At 40.3% G+C, this 19,304-nt stretch overlaps 4 protein-coding genes across 9 annotated transcripts in view; all 4 read left to right on the forward strand.

The window, feature by feature from the left end:
* LOC111197591 (golgin subfamily A member 6-like protein 22) overlaps positions 1 to 1,660 on the forward strand; it is a 280,890-nt gene extending 279,230 nt beyond the window's left edge. Inside the window, exon 11 of the mRNA XM_049476206.1 lies at positions 1,157 to 1,660. Within this exon, the coding sequence (XP_049332163.1) occupies positions 1,157 to 1,223 (67 nt within the window). The 3' untranslated portion in view covers positions 1,224 to 1,660. The remainder of the gene's footprint in view (positions 1 to 1,156) is intronic.
* Positions 1 to 19,304, forward strand: part of LOC111197592 (trichohyalin-like) — a 309,738-nt gene that overhangs the window by 237,691 nt on the left and 52,743 nt on the right. The window lies entirely within an intron of this gene.
* The window catches only part of LOC125780456 (selection and upkeep of intraepithelial T-cells protein 1-like), a 167,865-nt gene that overhangs the window by 31,009 nt on the left and 117,552 nt on the right, over positions 1 to 19,304 (forward strand). Inside the window, exon 1 of one of the 2 annotated variants that reach the window (XM_049476350.1) lies at positions 11,409 to 11,630. The exons of the other annotated variant lie outside the window; for it this stretch is intronic. The gene's annotated coding sequence lies outside the window, so the exon portion shown is untranslated. Of the gene's footprint in view, positions 1 to 11,408; positions 11,631 to 19,304 lie in introns of those variants that run through there. 2 annotated transcript variants of the gene reach the window in all.
* The window catches only part of LOC125799480 (butyrophilin-like protein 1), a 33,442-nt gene continuing 26,010 nt past the window's right edge, over positions 11,873 to 19,304 (forward strand). Inside the window, exons 1-4 of one of the 2 annotated variants that reach the window (XM_049476327.1) lie at positions 11,887 to 11,975; positions 12,704 to 13,027; positions 17,201 to 17,214; positions 19,063 to 19,081. In XM_049476327.1, the coding sequence (XP_049332284.1) occupies positions 11,954 to 11,975; positions 12,704 to 13,027; positions 17,201 to 17,214; positions 19,063 to 19,081 (379 nt within the window). In that variant the 5' untranslated portion in view covers positions 11,887 to 11,953. Of the gene's footprint in view, positions 11,976 to 12,703; positions 13,028 to 17,200; positions 17,612 to 19,062; positions 19,082 to 19,304 lie in introns of those variants that run through there. The other variant, XM_049476331.1, reaches the window with a different exon arrangement.

A 19,304-nucleotide genomic window follows, 5' to 3' on the forward strand; every position in this document is an offset into this window, starting at 1 on the left:
CAGCAGGAAACTCCATCCTGGGCAGAGAGGAGAGGAGCCAGGCTGGAGCTTCTACAGTGAGGCAGCAGAGTGAGAGCAGACAGGGGGAGGTGGCTGGGAGGCAGGTGACTGTGGTGGAAACTCCTGACTGCTTCTGTCCTGGACTCTCTCTGGAGGAGCTGAGACAGAACGTGGAGCACTGTGTCTGTCTGTCTGCTCCAGGACCACACGCCTTCCTCCTAGTCCTACCAGTGAAGCAGTCTACAGGAGAGGAGAGAGGGATGCTGGAGAAAATGGAGGAGATGTTTGGAGAGAGATGTTGGAGGAACACCATGATCCTCTTCACTGTTACTGATGAAGTTCAGGAGAAGAACATTGAAGACTTTATCCAATCAGGAAACCAGGAGGTCCAGAGACTTGTGGAGAAATGTGGGAACAGGTTTCACTGTCTCAACATTAAGGAGAGTGGAGATGGTTCTCAGATCTCAGAGCTGCTGGAGAAGATGGAGAAGATGGTGGAAGAAAACAGAGAGAAATTCTACAGCAGTGAGATCTACCTGGAGACACAGTCTCAGATCAGAGCAATGGAGACAAAGATCATGAGAGAAAGAGAGGAGAAAAGAGAGAGAGAAGAAAGAGAAACTCAAGAGAAACTAGAGAGATGTGTACAGGAGACTTTTATGAAGTTCACAGAATCAGCTGCTAATTTTAATACACAGATAACTCAACATGAAGAGCGAATAACTAAACTTGAGGAAAAGCTCAAAGAGGAACGAGATGAGAAGAGAAAAGCTGAGGTGCAGGAAGAGCTGAAAATAGAGAGACAGCAGAGGAATGAGGTTCAGTCAGAGTTAGAGAGACTGAAAGAAGAGAATGAAAAGGAGAAGAGAGAGATGGAGGAGAGACACAGACAGGAGATGGAGGAGATCAGGGAGACGTATGAAGGAGAAGCCAGAATGGAGGCGGAGAGAAACCTGATGAAGATCATCCTGCCTGAACTCCAGCAGAGATTGTGGGAAATAATGATGAAGAAACAGAAAGATTTGGATTGCAGGATGGATGAAAAGGAGAGAGAGATAGAAACACTGAAACAGAGACTCAGACAGGAAGACAGAGAGAGAATCCCAGCAGCAGCAGGAGACACTCATCAGGAGGACACTAGTGGACTATTAGGCAGGTTAACACTGCAGCTCTTTTGGGGGTCACTGAGTGATCCAGTTATAAACACTCAGTCAGATCAGTGAGACTTTCAGAGCAGATTAGTGCTCTTAATTAGTGATCGACTAGCATTGTTTATTATATTAATATTTATTTTTTTAAGTATAATTATGTATATAATGTACATCATTGCTGAATTAAACTAAAAAAATATCACTTTTATTGTCAGTCTTGTCTCTGAATACAGTATTTTTAGAATTTACCATCTAAAATTACTGTATTAATAAAGTTTATCATTCTGAAGTGAAAATGTCTTTAAATCCAGTAGCTCAAACATTGAAGTGTGAATCAGTGACATTACAGAGTAATAAGAGAGACTCTGGCCTGTGGGAAAGTAGTTCTTTCCATAGTAAACAGTCCAGTCTATTTCTTTATGGGTTTCCACAGCGTCCTCCAGGGGAGTGTGGCTGTCATCTGTGATCATAAATAATACAATAAAAATATTTCATCATGTTTAATTTATTACAAAGTAAATAAATTAGCTAAAAAAATTTCTATTTTACTCATCCACATATTTACACCTGCATACAGCATTACAATTACCACCACTTAAAGCTCACCTTCCGTCGTTTTTTCTTCCATTTTAAAATGTCTAGTTGTGGTCTCTAGTATGAATGAATGACATGTGAGCCGTTTTTGTAAAAAAAAAGTGCTCAGGTGTCTCTGTATAGCTCTTTTTTAATGGACTGTTTTAGGGGTGTGTCCAAAATGACCGGATTCCAGCTTTGCTCATGAATATTCATACATGCAAACAGCATGCAAATATCTCTCCTCTGATTGGCTAGGAGCACTGCGACGCCCCTCCACCGCTCTGCCGCTCACTGCCTCCCACCTCCTAAAGGTGCTTACACACTGCACGCGGTACACCGCGCTGTATTCCGCTGTGCCGCCGCTCAGCTGGACGCTGGCCAGTTGTTGTTGCGTTGGGCTGCTGCTGACGCCAAGCGTCTCCTGCTGATAATAGGCGGAGTTTTCTAAAACCCATCACCTCTGCGAGCGGTGTTTTGTAGTTTTGAGTCTCTACAGCCTCTGTGGATCTGTATCTGTTTCTCAGCCTCAGAACAAAGCTCTGATTCTTCTCTTCCTCCTGTTATCTCTATATGAGTGTAGGGAAGTGATGTACAGCTGAGGGGATTCACTAATCGCTATTATTAGTCTCTCGCGCACGTTTATTGTTGTTTGGACTACAGTTTCTCTCTAGTCGCGTGAGTTCACGTCATGCGTTTTCTGCCGAGGTACCGCTTGCCGCGAGGTCAAAGTTGAACCATGTTGAACTTTGCCCGCGGTAAGCGGTAGCGCGGTGGAGGCGTGGTTATGGGCGGGGAAACGCGCCGCTTTCAGCTCTGCTCCGCGGCAGCGACGCACCGCTTTACCGCTCTAGACACTATTGAATCCTATGGGAGTCAGCGTACCGCGCCGCACCTACCGCGTGCAGTGTGTAAGCACCTTAACTGATGAGCGGTGATGTTGCGTCGCTTCAGCTCCGCCTCTGGGAGTTTCTCGAGCCAAGGTGGGCTGGTCTGTGAGTTTCTGCCTACGTAGGCAGAAAGATAATTCAAAATTCACCCGTTTTTCGGAGGGGGGGAGGGGGGATTTCTTTGCTTAGCTCCTGCAGACAATGGGGGCTGCAAAACAGTTTAATGTGCAGGTGTACACATTCAACTCGGAGAGATCTACTGTATTCCACAAAAAACAAGAAAAATCGGATTTTCGCGGAAGGTGAGCTTTAACAACCCAATTACATACAGTGTATTAAATACAGTGTAGCTTCCATGATTTAACCTGGCTGATTCCAAATAATTACACTAAACTGTTTATACTGTTTACAATACCATACAATATTATTCCACAGAATCTTTATCTTTCCATGGTTTTCTGAATAAATTAGTTATAAAATGTGATCTGATTTTCATCCAAGTCAAGAGTACTGACAAATAAAATGTTACTAAAAATAATAACACAAAAATATATGATCATTCATGTCTTCTTTAAGAACAACTGTAAAAACCTCACTCTCTCTAGTGAAAAAGTGTCTAAACCCTTGTGTTAATGACCTCAAAAAAAGGCTAATTAGAATCAAGTGTTAGCATACCTGGAGTCTTGCTATTTTGGAGGTGTGGAATTGAGTTTCTTTGACTGATAAAAACACTCAAACTTTTAGAGTTTTCTCTGCATAAGAATGATACGTGTATATGAGCCATGCTGCACCAAAAAGAGCTTTCAGAGGATCTGCAATCAAAAAAAGTGCTGATTAACATAAAGCTGGAAAGACTTACAAAGAGATTTCAGACTTTCAGCAGTCTACAGTAATAAAATAATCTACAAATGGAGACAATGTGGGACTGTGGCTACTGGTCAAAATGACCCAAGAGCAGGACAGAGTCTCATCAATGAGGTAAAAAAAAATCAACAACCCTGAGTGACATCCAAAGATTTAAAGGTGTCGACCAGCTATTGATTCCAAGAGTTTACTTTTGAGTGTTTACTTTTTCCACTACCACTTTCAGTGTTGAATTAATGTGTTCAATAAAGACCTGCAAGATCATAAATTTTATTCTGATACTATTTATGCAGAAACCATGAAATGCAGTAGTTTACAGTGTAACAGTGCAGTGTTACTGTATCTGGTCTTACTATGATTATACAGTATGTTACTGTGTTTTTGCAATGTCTTGATTCACATAGTAAATCAGAGATCTAGTTGTAACCAATCAGCTTTAGCTTAGTGAAGAACAAAGAGGAACAATGTATTATGATCTGGGATCATCTCTGCTTCATGTTTATCTTTCCTTTTTAAAGGATGTTAAGCTAATTAAATAAAAACAGTTTGTCCAATAAATTTGTAGATGTTTTTTACACATTTCACCCCACGACTTCTCAAACACCTATCCTGTTTTTCTCTCTTTAAAATAATAAATGCCAGTAATCCATACAGTAGTCTGCAGAAAATGAATGTCCTGTTTGCAACAGTGTGGCCAAATTCATAAAATGCAGCTGTTTTCTGTCAGTTTGAGGTCATAAATCTGTTGTGAAATTAGTGCCACTAGTGTACCTATAATCTGACCACTGCTCTCTGACAAAGAACAGATGAATGACAGGACAGGGCCACTTCAGGGGCCAATCAGATTTCAGCTTGGGCCAATGCCTCTGTGGCCACACCCTTAGAACCTCCAGTTAGACTATTGTTTTCCTCCTAGATTAGAGGTCACTGTTTCAAGCAGCTTCATATGAGAACTTGTATTTGTTGCTCTTGGGCTCCCCCTAAAGTCAGGAAGTGTAATTTGTGCTTTAAAACAATGACTTTTACTTTTTCATATGAATTTACAAGCTGAGAGACACATAACTGACATTAAGTCATATTACAACACAGAGCAATATTACAGGGTTTATATTATACAAATATGACGCTATGGAGAAGAGAAGAAAAGTTCAAGAAAAATAAAAAAAATACAGGATACATGGAGGATATGAGCTCTTTAATATAAACTAGAATATCTGTCTGAAATTTCAGAAAACAACCGTCTCACACTGAACAAGAAGTATATAGAAGAGTATAAGATGTAGAGGAAAAGAGAGAGAGAGAGACAGTCAGAGAGACAGACACAAATTGAGGAGAAAATAATAAAGATATATGATCTGTTACAAATGGAGAAGAGGATACTGAAGCCCACAGTAACAGATGGAGTCAGGAAGGCTTCAGCTCCACAGTAACAGAAGGGAAAGAGGGGATGGAAATTCTGGGAATGTTTCTTTTTACATTAAATACTTTGCTTTATCATTGGCCAGAGACAGGAGGCGGAGCCCATCATGACGTAGCATGAAGAGAAGTAATACTTTAACTGCTCATCATAAAACTACTAAAATTAATTAAAGCTCCACAGATTCAATACCATCTTTCAGAGCCTGATTTTCCATAAAGCAAAGCCTGCAGGAGAAGAAGTTTTAAGCAGTTTTTACCAACAAACTGTGTTGAGTTGTGTAGTGATCTCAAATAGACTTGTTTGCTCTGAACTGCTTTGAGTGAGTTTCAGTGATTTGATTCTTCTACTTCTGTGTAAAACGTTTGAGGAGCCGGGGTCGTACCTGGACCACGCTGCTCTCATGCATGGTGATGCAGTTGTTGGGGTCTCTGGAGAGCTGGTAGAGGGCCAGGGCCGTGGCTTGGTGAACTGAGGGGTCTTTTGAGCGCAGGTATCGGACCAGAGGGGCAACAGCCCTTTCCTCCCCGAACGCCACATTGTTATTACCCCACATGCAGCAGTGAGAAATGGCTTCTGCCAGATGCCGACACAACTTATCATCTTCCTGCAGTCGGAGAGAAATAACCACCATGAACTTAAGACACACTGTAACCATAACACTGCAGCTGCATGCTAGACCTGTGCTACACATGGAGCAGAGATACACTTTATTCTCTGACTCAGGAGAACATGGACAGCTGTGAAATACTGAAATCCTAAAACCGCTAATCCAGATGATTAATATTAATTATTAATTATTAATTATTGGTAATATATAATAATCATTAGCTAATGGTAATTGTAGACATGCGTGAATGGACTTGCTGTGTTGGTGAGTCAGCATGGGCATCACTCCGTGCTCAGTAATGATGGCCTGGTTCTCTTCATCTTTGGCTATTCTGGAAATCACATCACACACACTGGCCAGAACTTCCTTATTGGTCAATTTTAGCAAGTCAACAATCAGATTTAAGACACCCATGAATGAACGGACCATTTGTCCCACGTCCTGAAACACATCCCCAGGAATACAGTGCTGAACAGTTATAGCCACTATAACTATATGCAGATATTTGGGGGTAGGCTGTTTTTAATTCAGAAAGAAGCCAGATAACTAATATTGCTGCTAGAATTCCAAATATCATATCTGTATTTCAGTATCAGCTGCTGTAGTGCTGGTTTATTACAGTGAAGTAAATTACTGTACCTTCACATTCTCTATGCAGGAGCAGATGGCCCAGGCAGCGCTGGCCTGAACATCTGGATCTGGTTTTCTCAGCAAGGACCAGAGCAGACGCACCCCGTCTAGATGATCAATGATCCTGAGGATGAAAAGAAAAAGAAGAAAAGAGAGAGAATGATAAAACATTTACAGTGTATAGCATAGTACAGAACTGTGTTCTTTTCTCAGATTATATGTTTAAGTTTACATTAACCCTGTAACGACCTCTAAAATCAACAGAACCCGTCAGCGGGTCCGTGCATGCAACAAACATCACACACATCTTATTAGCAGGTGAACTCAATTCAGGAGTGTTTAAAGAGGCAGAAGTCTAAACTCTGCAGGACTGGAGTCTTGAATTACAGCACTGTTGTGTTCTGTCTGATCTGGAGCTCACAGCATCAGTTAATACACTGAGACAGCTGACTAGCTTATGGATCTACACAACTACCAGATCAGACAGATCTAGAAAAGGATGTTTCAGTAAAGTATTCGAACGCAGCCATCAGTGCGGTCATCTGTTTCAGCAAACCTCCTTATGGCCGTTCTGCTGGAGGATGGATAAAAGACTTGGATATTCTAAATGAATATATTTAAGTAATCTATTTTACTCACAACTCTGATGAACTGGCTGTGTGTGAAATGTTGTGAACAACGTTTCTTTGATCCACTGAGGAATAAGCTTCTAAAACTTCTAAAACAAGTAGATCGATTTTATTCAGTCCTGTTCCAGTGTAACGCTTGTCTGAACTTACAAAATGTTCTCAGGCTCGGTAGCGCATGCTCCTACAGCTCTGGTGACGTTCACTAATAGAGCCTGGTTAGTTTCCCTCAGCAGGCTGACAAGGCGTGGGATGCCGCCACTCTTTCTATGAGCCCCCACCACATTGACCAGCACCTCCTCAGGCTGGGCTGTTAGTAGACTCAGCAAAATCTCCAAAGTCCTAAACTCCTCAAACCTGTAAAAACAAAAGACTAAAGAAATTAAACTCATTCACAGACCCAAGCTCATTACTTAATTCTTTAATATTCATAAGTGACAATATCCACAGTGTTAAAATCAACTTTACGGCTGATTCAATAGGCTATCACATTTTATTGATTTATAAATGTGCTATTACATATTAACAACAACATTTTAAAAGCCTACAACATCAACAATGAAAGACACGCCTACTTTGCTACATTCTCCATGCTGATGGAACATTTCCAGATAGCTCCTGTTGCTGCTGCAAGCAGCTGCTTGTTGTCAGTCTGGCTGAGCAGAGAGACCAGAGGCTGCAGACCTTTGTACTGCCGGACCAGGTCTCGCGTACGCTTGTCCTCCGCACACTGCCACCCATAAACACAGCCACCTCTAAATCACCATGAAGCTGAAGTGACAGACATGTAACTGATGCCACAATCAAACTTTTTCCACCTTAAATAAAGTGAGAGAGAGGAAGCTTGCAGCTATAAAAGCACTTCAGCTGCTTGAAAAGACCACTGATCACAGCAGGGCTGCGTTACCTTAAAGATGGCGCTTGCACAGTGCATCTGAAGCTCCTGGTTGTCACAGTTAAGATTCTTTACCAGATCCTTAATCATTCCCTCTGTTTGGATGACAGTCCTGTAACTGCTCTGTTAAAACAGATTAAGAAAAAACTACAAGATACAATAGCAATAATTTTTGAAGAACACTGTAACAGTTCTTTATCTGTGTTTAAGGTTTTCCGTAGGTACAGAAGATATGACTGACAGCTTTTGTTAAAGATCTAAACAGAGTTGTACCTCAGACGCACACTCCTGCAGAGTGCCCACCACGGGGATGAGCATGTTCTTCTGGGGGGATTTGAGCAGGCGGGCGAGCAGAGGGATTCCTCCAGTCTTGCGGATTGCTTCTTTGTTCCTGGTGCTCTTGCTGCAGCTCCAGAGAGCCAGAGCTCCACAGCGGGCCACCTCCACGTCTTTCTCCTGCTCTGCACTAAGTGTGGCCGAGTCAGGAACACAATCCAGCAGCTCCACCTGCAGTAGACAAACCATATACAGTACAGCACCATGATTTATGCTGGATTTAACAGAGCTTCACTTTCTTCAATAATCTCCACCATCAGTAAAAATGTACCAACTTTTAGACTCAGTTATTGTCACTGAACGATCAGAATTAGCTGCTGAATGAAGAAGTTGGTGTCAGTGCAGTCAGTTCATTCTGATTAGAGCAAATCTCTATACATAGAGTGAAAACTAACTGAGGTTTTCTATATTTCTGACTGATCAAAAGAATAAAAACTTTCTCTGATTTAAAAGAAATGTAAGAAAATGCCAGTCCTCGATCATTCACTCCTGATATCTACACCTAGTACTATAAGAGGGAGAATTCTATCTGCTTCATGTTGAGGATTATAATGAAATGGAGTAGGTGGTGTTTATCATCCTTATATATAAACACCAATTTTAGTATTTCAATCAAAGAAGTAATATTTTCTGTTGTTTTCAAAAACAAAATCTCAGCTCCACAGCTACTGTACAGAATATACAGATACACATAATCAGAGTGTTTTAATGGAAAATAATACAATTTAAATACTACAGTACTTGTTTGTGAACAGCAATTTTCATGTTTTGCCACAGAAGCTGAATAGGATTTAGGTCAGGACTTAGACTGGATCATTCTAACACATGAATATTCTCTGATCTAAACCCTTTTACTGTAGCTCTGGCTGTATGTTTAGGGTCATTGTCTTGTTGGAAGGTGAATCTCCTTTCCAGTCTCAAGTATTTTGCTGCTGCTACAGGTTTTCTTCCAGGATTGCTCTGTATTTAACTCCATCCATTTTCCCATCAACTCTGATCAGCTTTCCTGTCCATGCTGAAGAAAAGCATCCCCACAGCATGATGCTGCCTGTTTCACAGTGTGTGTTCAGAGTGATGAACAGTGTTACTTTTCCACCAAACATAGTGCTTTGCATTTAGACCAAAAGTTCAGCTTTGGTATCATGTGACCACAGTTTCCTACATGACTTGTGGCAAACTGCAAACGGCACTTCTTATGTCTTTATTTCAACAATGGTTTTCTTCTTACTAATCATCCCTAAAGGCCATATTTGTGGGGTGCATGACATAAAGTTGTCCTGTGAACAGATTCTCCCACATGAGCTGTGGATTTCTGCAGCTCCTCCAGAGTGATCATGGACCTCTATGCTGCTTCTCTAACCAGTGCTCTCCTTTCACGATCTGTCAGTTTGGGTGGACGGCCATGTTGTGGTAGTTTAGCAGTTGTTGGATGACGGTTTGAACAGTGCTCATTGGGATGCTCAAAGCTTTAAATATGTTTTTATAACCTAAAATTGCTTTAAACTTCTCCACAACTTTATCTCTGACCTGTCTGGATAGTTGCTTCCTTGGTCTTCATGATTCTGTTTGTTCACTACTGTTCTCTAACAAACCACTGAGGCCCTCACAGAACATATGTATTTATACTAAGAGTAAATTAACTAATTAAGTGACTTCTGAAAGCAAGTGATTGCACTGGATTTTATTTAGGGGTTTCAGAGTAAAGAGGGTTAAACACTTTTGCACTAAACACTTTTCCGATTTTAATTTGATTACATTTTTGAAAAACATGTATAATTTATTTTCCACTTCACACTGATGTGCTGCTTTGTGTTGGTCCATCAAATAAAATCTCAATAAAATACATTTACCTTTGTGGTTGTAAGGTCAGAAAAAGTGAAAATGTTAAATGGTTATGAACACTTTTGCAAGCCACTGTATATATTTATACACTGCTGAAAAAATGAATCATCACACTTAATTAACACAGTAAAACACAGATTGAGTTACAACTCAGAGATATTAATCTGCTCAATCAATTGTGAATCAAATTCATCTACTTTGGTGTAAATGAAAGTTACAGCAGGAGCACCGGAGAGGAAACAGCAAGAGAAAATCCAGAAAGAGAAAGTTTTCTGCAGGTGGAGACCACAGTCAAATCCTCTCCTCTCCTCCTTCCTGACTGATTCTTCTTTAGTTTAGTATTTTTCTAGTGTTCTTGTCTCTACTGGTAGCATGAAGCTGTAGCTGCAGCTCTTTCAGACAGCACAGCTCCTCCAGAAAGAAGCATCCACACGTCTCCCAGCACAGTCTCAAGATCATGGAGGAGATTCCAGCACACAGGAGATCATTACACCAGGAGAACAGGACAGACCTGTAGAAGAGAATCAACCCAGTGGCAGGACTGATATCTTTAGTGTGAGGAGGAACAGAAGAAACACAAGCAGAGTCCTGCAGAATGAGCTTCAGCGGACTGCTGGAACACAGACTCCATAAGACTGACGTGAGATCCTGACGTCCTCTAGTGAGACCTGTACTCACAGTGCAGCACCGTGCAGCTCATTTAGCAGAGTTAGCAGCTCCTCCAGTGCTGCCCTGTTCTCTTCACAGATGAGATTCACAGCTTCACACTGACCACATCTTACAGATGTGAAAGAGTCTGGAGATGCCATAGTAAATGCTCTGCTGCCAGAAACATCATCCAGCATGAGCAGTTTGGTGGTGGATCAGTGATGGTCTGGGGAGGCGTATCTTTAGAGATCTGAACAAACCTTCATGATCTCGTCAGCGGTTTCCTGAATAGCTGAATATTTTGTATGAATTTCAGTCTGACCCACAAAGAGTTAATGTTGATTTCCATTGACTTTTGTTATGTTATTTTGTTCTTAAATAATTAAAGATTTTATATCTGTAAAGATTTTCAATTCGACTCTTTGTTCACTGACATCTGATATGTGATTTAAGTGTATTTTTTTTTTTTGTTTTGAGCAGTGAAGCTATAGTGGAATTTTGTTTATTGAATAAACATTTCACCAAATAATAACACAGGACTGATAAATGGTAAAAGTATGTTTTCACTTATTATTATTCAGTTATATCTACATAACACAAGTTAAATTAACTTGCAGAATAAATAAAAAAACTAAAAATATGAACTGCATATTTATCAATAATAACAACTGATCAATGACAATTTATTTATAAAATGTAAAATCATCCAACTGTTGTGAGAAATACTTTATTGTACTTTGTAAAATTAAAGGAGAATCCTGTAGAAGTGTTGAGTTTCTATTATTAAATCGAGTTTTTATCCCTTTAGCTCCATTCAGCTCCATTGATTGAGGACTCTCTCGCGGGCTCCCTCTAGCGGTGAGCAGTAATGTTGTGATTTAACGGGGGAGAGAGGAAGTGGGCGGTCTCTCCATAAAGCAGCTCTGCAGCAGCAGCAGGACTGAAGTGAAGAGAAAGTGAAAGTAGATCTGCTTCCGCTCTGGAAGATCAAACGGAGAGACGATTAGAAGATTTGTGGATTAAAAGCTGAAACTCGCTCTTATTATTATGATCAGACTGTTATCAGATAAAAAGCTGATATGAGCTGCTTTAAAATGTGGACATATTTCACCTGAATCAGACAAATGTCTGAGTGAAGAAGATCAAAGGTAAGAGCAGTTAGCATCATGCTAAAGCTAACTGTCAACACCAGACTACAAACTACAGAACTACAGAACTATAGAACTAACTACTACAACTACATAATTAATATCATTATCATTATAGCTTTATACACTGATTATACAGATTATAAACTGACCACTATCTCTCTCTCTCTCTCTCTCTCTCTCTCTCTCTCTCTCTGTCTCTTTATCTGTCGCTCTCTCTGTAGTGTGTGTGTGGTGTGTGTGTGTGTGTGTATAGTGTGTGTGTGTGTGTGTGTGTGTGTGTGTTGTATTGTATTTGACTGAATCTACAGGAGGAGATAAAGATGGCGGAAGCTTTGAGTAACAGTGAGTTAAACTTTATTATCAAATATAATAATTTATTAATTCATATTTAGTTATTTTATACATAAATTGTTGTGTTAATATATTATACACAGCAAGGTTTAAAGTTAGAATCAAAATTATTCAATAATTGGTGTGTGTGTGTGTGTTTGTGTTTTGTGTGTGTGTGTGTGTGTGTGTGTTTGTGTGTATGTGTGTGTGTGTGTGTGTGTGTGTGTGTGTGTTTGTGTGTGTGTGTTTGTGTGTGTTTGTGTTTGTGTGTGTTTGTGTGTGTTTGTGTGTGTGTTTGTGTGTGTTTGTGTTTGTGTGTGTTTGTGTGTGTTTGTGTGTGTGTTTGTGTGTGTGTTTGTGTGTGTGTTTGTGTGTGTTTGTGTTTGTGTGTGTTTGTGTGTGTTTGTGTGTGTGTTTGTTTGTGTGTGTGTTTGTTTGTGTGTGTGTGTGTTTGTGTGTGTGTGTTTGTGTGTGTGTGTGTGTGTTTGTGTGTGTTTGTGTTTGTGTGTGTGTGTTTGTGTGTGTGTGTGTGTGTGTGTGTGTGTTTGTGTGTGTGTGTGTTTGTGTGTGTGTGTGTGTGTGTGTGTGTTTGTTTATGTGTGTGTTTGTGTGTGTGTGTGTGTGTGTTTGTGTGTGTGTGTGTGTGTGTGTGTGTGTGTTTGTGTGTGTGTGTGTGTTTGTGTGTGTGTGTGTGTGTGTGTGTGTGTGTATGCGTGTGTGTGTGTGTGTTTTCTACACAGGTGAGTTTAAACTCATTAGTCCTCGTGGTGGAGATGTTCAGTCTGGTTCTGCTGCTACTCTCTCGTGTCTCGTGTCTCCTGAACTCAGTGCTGTTGGGATGGAGATCAGGTGGTTTAAGGGGACGGACTGTGTTTGTCTCTATAAGAACAGACAGGTAACAGAGGGGAGGGGCTACGAGGACAGAGTGAGTCTGATCACTCAGGAGCTGCAGAGAGGAAACGTCTCCTTACAGATCAGAAACTGCAGACTCTCAGATACAGGAGATTACCTGTGTCAGGTAACCAGCGGAGACACAACAGAGGAGTGTACTGTAAGAGTGGGGGGTGAGTATTCCAGACCTTCACTCTACATAAACTCATCTTCATCATCTTCATCATCATCAGAGTCTGAGAATAAGAGATATGAAGAGAGAAATCTCACTCTCACAACTACACTCTCACAATCACTCAACACTATCTGTAATAAACACTCTCACAACTACACTCTCACAACTACACTCTCACAATCACTCAACACTATCTGTAATGAACACTCTCACAACTACACTCTCACAATCACTTAACACTACCTGTAATGTTCACTCTCACAATTACACTCTCACAATTACTCAACGCTATCTGTAATGATCACTCTCACAACTACACTCTCACAACCACACTCTCACAATCACTCAACACTATCTGTAATGATCACTCTCATAACCACACTGTCACAATCACTCAACACTATCTGTAATGATCACTCTCACAACTACACTCTCACAATCACTCAACACTATCTGTAATGATCACTCTCACAACTACACTCTCACAATCACTCAACACTATCTGTAATGATCACTCTCACAATCACACTCTCACAATACCACTCTCGCATTCTCACTATCACACCCCAAACTCTCAAACTCACAACAACCACACTCTTACAGCACGCTCACAACCACACTCTCGCAATCACACTGTCACAATCAGACTCTCACATCACACTCTCATAACCACGCTCTCACTCTCATACTCTCCCTACCACATTCTCACAACCACACTCTTACTCTCATACTCTCACAACCAGACTCTCACAACACACTCTCACTCTCACAACACTCTCATCATCACACTCTCACTCTGACCACCACACTCTCAAACTCTCATAACCACGCTCTCACTCTCATACTCTCACTACCACATTCTCACAACCACACTCTTACTCTCATACTCTCACAACCAGACTCTCACAACCACACTCTTACTCTCTCAACACTCTCACCATCAGACTCTCACTCTGGCCATCACACTCTCAAAATCTCAGAACCACACTCTCACTTTACACTCTTGCTTCAAACTCTCACAACCACACTCTCATCATCATATTCTCCAACCACACTTTCACACTCATACTCTCACACCCACACTCTCACCATCACACTCTTGAATTCTCACAACCACACTCTCATTTTACCCTCTTGCATCAAACTCTCACAACCACATTCTCACCTTAGACTCTCACAACCAAACTCTCACAGTCACACTTTCGCATCACACTCTCACAACCACATTTTAACAATCACACTCTCACAACCACACTCACAACCACTCTGTAATTCTCACTATTACACTCTCACACTCACACTTTCACAACCATACTTTCACAACCATACTCTCACTCTTGCACCATCTCTTACATCACACTCTCACATCACACTCTCACATCACACTCTCACATCACACTCTCACATCACACTCTCACATCACACCCTCACATCACACTCTCACAATCACACCCTCACATCACACTCTCACATCACAACCTCACATCACAACCTCACATCCCATTCTCACAATCACACTCACACATCACACCCTCACATCACACCCTCACATCACACTCTCACAATCACACTCTCACATCACACTCTCACAATCATACTCCCACATCACACTCTCACATCACACTCTCACACTACACTCTCACAATCACACTCTCACATCACACTCTCACATCACACTCTCACAATCACACTCTCACAATCATACTCCCACATCACACTCTCACATCACACTCTCACATCACACTCTCACACTACACTCTCACATCACACTCTCACACTACACTCTCACAATCACACTCCCACATCACACTCTCACATCACACTCTCACACTACACTCTCACAATCACACTCTCACATCACACTCTCACAATCACACTCTCGCATCTCACTCCCACATCACACTCTCACATCACACTCTCACATCACACTCTCACAACCACACTCTCACAATCACACTCTCACATCACACTCTCACATTACACTCTCACATCACACTCTCACATCACACTCTCACATTACACTCTCACAATCACACTCTCACACTACACTCTCACATCACACTCTCACATCACGCTCTCACAACCACACTCTCACACTACACTCTCACAATCACACTCTCACATCACACTCTCACAATCACACTCTCGCATCTCACTCCCACATCACACTCTCACATCACACTCTCACATCACACTCTCACAACCACACTCTCACAATCACACTCTCACATCACACTCTCACATTACACTCTCACATCACACTCTCACATCACACTCTCACATTACACTCTCACAATCACACTCTCACAATCACACTCTCACACTACACTCTCACATCACGCTCTCACAACCACACTCTCACATCACACTCTCACAACCACACTCACACATCACACTCTCACAACCACACTCTCACACTACACTCTCACAATCACACTCTCACATCACACTCTCACAATCACACTCTCGCATCTCACTCCCACATCACACTCTCACATCACACTCTCACATCACACTCTCACAACCACACTCTCACAATCACACTCTCACATCACACTCTCACATTACACTCTCACATCACACTCTCACATCACACTCTCACATCACACTCTCACAATCACACTCTCACAATCACACTCTCACACTACACTCTCACATCACGCTCTCACAACCACACTCTCACATCACACTCTCACAACCACACTCTCACATCACACTCTCACATCACACTCTCACAATCACACTCTCGCATCTCACTCCCACATCACACTCTCACATCACACTCTCACATCACGCTCTCACAACCACACTCTCACAACCACACTCTCACATCACACTCTCACAATCACACTCTCACATCACACTCTCACAATCACACTCCCACACTACACTCTCACATCACGCTCTCACAACCACACTCTCACATCACACTCTCACACTACACTCTCACATCACGCTCTCACAACCACACTCTCACAACCACACTCTCACATCACACTCTCACATCACACTCTCACATCACACAGTCCTGAAGTCTGAAGGTGATGTTTGAAGATGTTTCTCTCAGGTTTAGATCCTCCACTTGTTAGAAGTCCTGCAGTTGATTTAGCACTGCTTCTGCACTTCACACATTAACATTTACACAACATTCCCAAATCACACCCTACACCCTGCACTTCTCCTCAGAGTCTACTCTCTGCTGACCTGCTCAACAACATGCAGAATTCTACAGCAGCAGCAGATCTACAGAACAGCAGCTTTAAACACACATTTCTCCACCTACACTCAACATCTTCACTTCCACAATGCTCACATGCAGCCTGTCTTTTTCACTCCCTTCAGTTCAGAAGAGACAGTTAAAGCAGGAGATCCAGTACTTTTATCTATGAAGAGTCAAATCTGTACTTCAGCATCATTATCTATTTACCTGTAGATTTTAAATTAAAGTAAAACTTTACAGTGAATAAATTTAATTTACTCTTTTATGTAGTCTCCTTTAGACTAATAATCATTTATATTTTTTTTAGTAACTAGTAAACTTTATTTTGGGTGAATTGTATTGTCACATAACACTTTGATTTTCTGTTAAAAGCAGTGTTTCCTCTTGTTTCCTAGTTGTTTTATATTTTTTATTAAGACAGCAACAATCAGTAATGCTAAACTCCTGCACACTTTTTTTTTTTTTTTTGTAAATCCTTTAAAAGAAAAGTAAAAACTACATATTATACAGGATACTTGAACAATCAGTAAAGAAAAGTCCTATAATTAACTGAGCTGAGCTCCAGATCTTTACACACTCAGGCAGCACCTCTGATCCATAACAGGAATAGATCACACATCTGTGCTGCTGTTGTTGATGGAGGAACACAGGACTGTCTATTAATAGAGAAAATCACTGCATGAAGTGTTTAATGTAGTTTAAAGATGAAGATTTCTAGAAGGGTTGAGGATCTGCTGTAGGTTTAAGTGTTTATCTGAAGATGTTGATGGAGTTGTAGTGAAAGCAGTGCAGCGGTGAAGGATGATAAACTACAGTACAGATGAGAAAAGGAGATTTCTGATTAGGAGATCAAGTGTTACTAAATCATTCTTCTATTTACCAACTATTTTACTTTACTTACATCTTCTCATGGAGATTCATCTAACTCTGTCTTCTCTTCTCTTTTTTCAGACACAGCCTTTGGGGTAAGTAAATAACTGCACTCTCTTCTCCCACTGATGGAAATAACTTCCTGTTTCTATTCTAATCACTGCTATTAAATTATAATGCAGAAATCAATCAGTCACATGACACCAGCTTTCAGATTAATATTCATGAGATCAGAAAAATCCTTTTCTCTTATATCCACCACCTTCCTTCCCACAATGCACCTGTGCATAATCCCACTGCACTGTAGGAGTGTTTGATCTGTAGAATCTGATCATCTGCTGAACAGTTCAGTGCAGCTTTAGACTGATTTACCACATGATCAGATCTGCATTTCCTAAAACGTTTCTAAAGCTAAGTTCTTCATAACCTCGTACTTAAACATTCTTAAACTCAGGACCATTTTCCCAAATTATAGAGGACTCCTTAAATTCATCAAAATACCTAAAAACAAGAACATACTCGATAACTCGATAAACTATCAATATAATCTATGTTATATGTTATTATAGTTACTCTGTTCTTAATGTTAAGCTGTTCTTAAATTTACGCTGTTTGTCACGAATACCCAGGCAGGGAGACGAGGAGGCGGACACAGGTTCAGGTAGGAGCGATATAAATAAATAATTTATTAAATAAATAACAAAGAAACACAAAGAAACAAGTAAACACGTAACAAAGATAATCAAATCACAAAGAATACGTAATAATAAAGTAAACCAAAACAAACGAGAGGAACTAGTGAACATAAACTCAACAAACAAGAAGTACTAAATATATATATATATATATATATATATAAACAGGGAGTAAATAAACAAAGAAACAAACAAAGCTAAGAACATAAACAAGGAATAAACAAGAAACTAGAAACTACCAAAAATAACCAAGAAATAACCAAAACTAAACAGGGCAGGGATATATATATATAGACAAGGAATATACTAGAAACAAAAACAAAGCAGGGTATATACAGGGAGCTAGGGAACACGGAGCTAAACAAGAAACTAGAAAAAACCAAACAAGAAATAAACAGAGAAAAACACAGAGCAAGGACTAGGGCTAGGAAACGCGGAGAAACACAGAGAGACAAAACAACAGAGGTTAGTGCAAAGACCGACGGAGACAAAGTGGTAGACGAGGGCTATTTAAAGAAACAGGAAACACTATAATTAGAAACACCTGGGGAAGGGGCGGAGCTACAAATGAAACACACATGGAAAAGTACTGAGACAGGAGACACAGGGGAGCACAGGTCACGTGGGGAAGACACACAGAGACACGAGACAGGGCTAAGACCTGACACTGTTCTTAAAGTTACGCTGTTCTTAAAGTTACACTGTTCTTAAAGTTACTCTGTTTTTAAAGTTACACTGTTCTTAAAGTTACTCTGTTTTTAAAGTTACGCTGTTCTTAAAGTTACGCTGTTCTTAAAGTTACGCTGTTCTTAATGTTATGCTGTTCTTAAAGTTACGCTGTTCTTAAAGTTACGCTGTTTTTAAAGTTACGCTGTTCTTAATGTTATGCTATTCTTAAAGTTACGCTGTTCTTAAAGTTATGCTGTTTTTAATGTTATGCTGTTCTTAAAGTTACGCTGTTCTTAAAGTTATGCTGTTTTTAAAGTTACGCTGTTCTTAAAGTTATGCTGTTTTTAATGTTATGCTGTTCTTAAAGTTACGCTGTTCTTAAAGTTATGCTGTTTTTAAAGTTACGCTGTTCTTAAAGTTATGCTTCTCTTAAATGTGTGTGTAAGCTTTACTCACAGCTCCAGTTTCTGATGATGGTCATTAATCTCAGTTTAAAGATGATAATCATTAATAAAAATGTTAAAATTAATTAATCGTTCCGTTCATGAAATAATCAGATTGTTTTATTTATTTCCACAGAGTATAAAGTTTATAAAAGGTAAGTCAGTCTGAGTGGAACCGACTGCTTTAATTCTGAGGTTATGATTCATGAAGAAGCTTTTTGTTCTAAAGACTGAATGAACACACACACACACACACACACACACAAACACACACATACTGGTTTTGGTGGTTTACAAGGTCATTTCCAAATTCCGGTACTGGACATGGTTTAAAAGGACACATATTTCTTTCAATCTTTGCAACATGATAAATATTTA

The sequence above is a fragment of the Astyanax mexicanus genome, chromosome 1 (assembly GCF_023375975.1).
Source record: "Astyanax mexicanus isolate ESR-SI-001 chromosome 1, AstMex3_surface, whole genome shotgun sequence".
In the NCBI taxonomy this organism is placed as follows: domain Eukaryota; kingdom Metazoa; phylum Chordata; class Actinopteri; order Characiformes; family Acestrorhamphidae; genus Astyanax; species Astyanax mexicanus.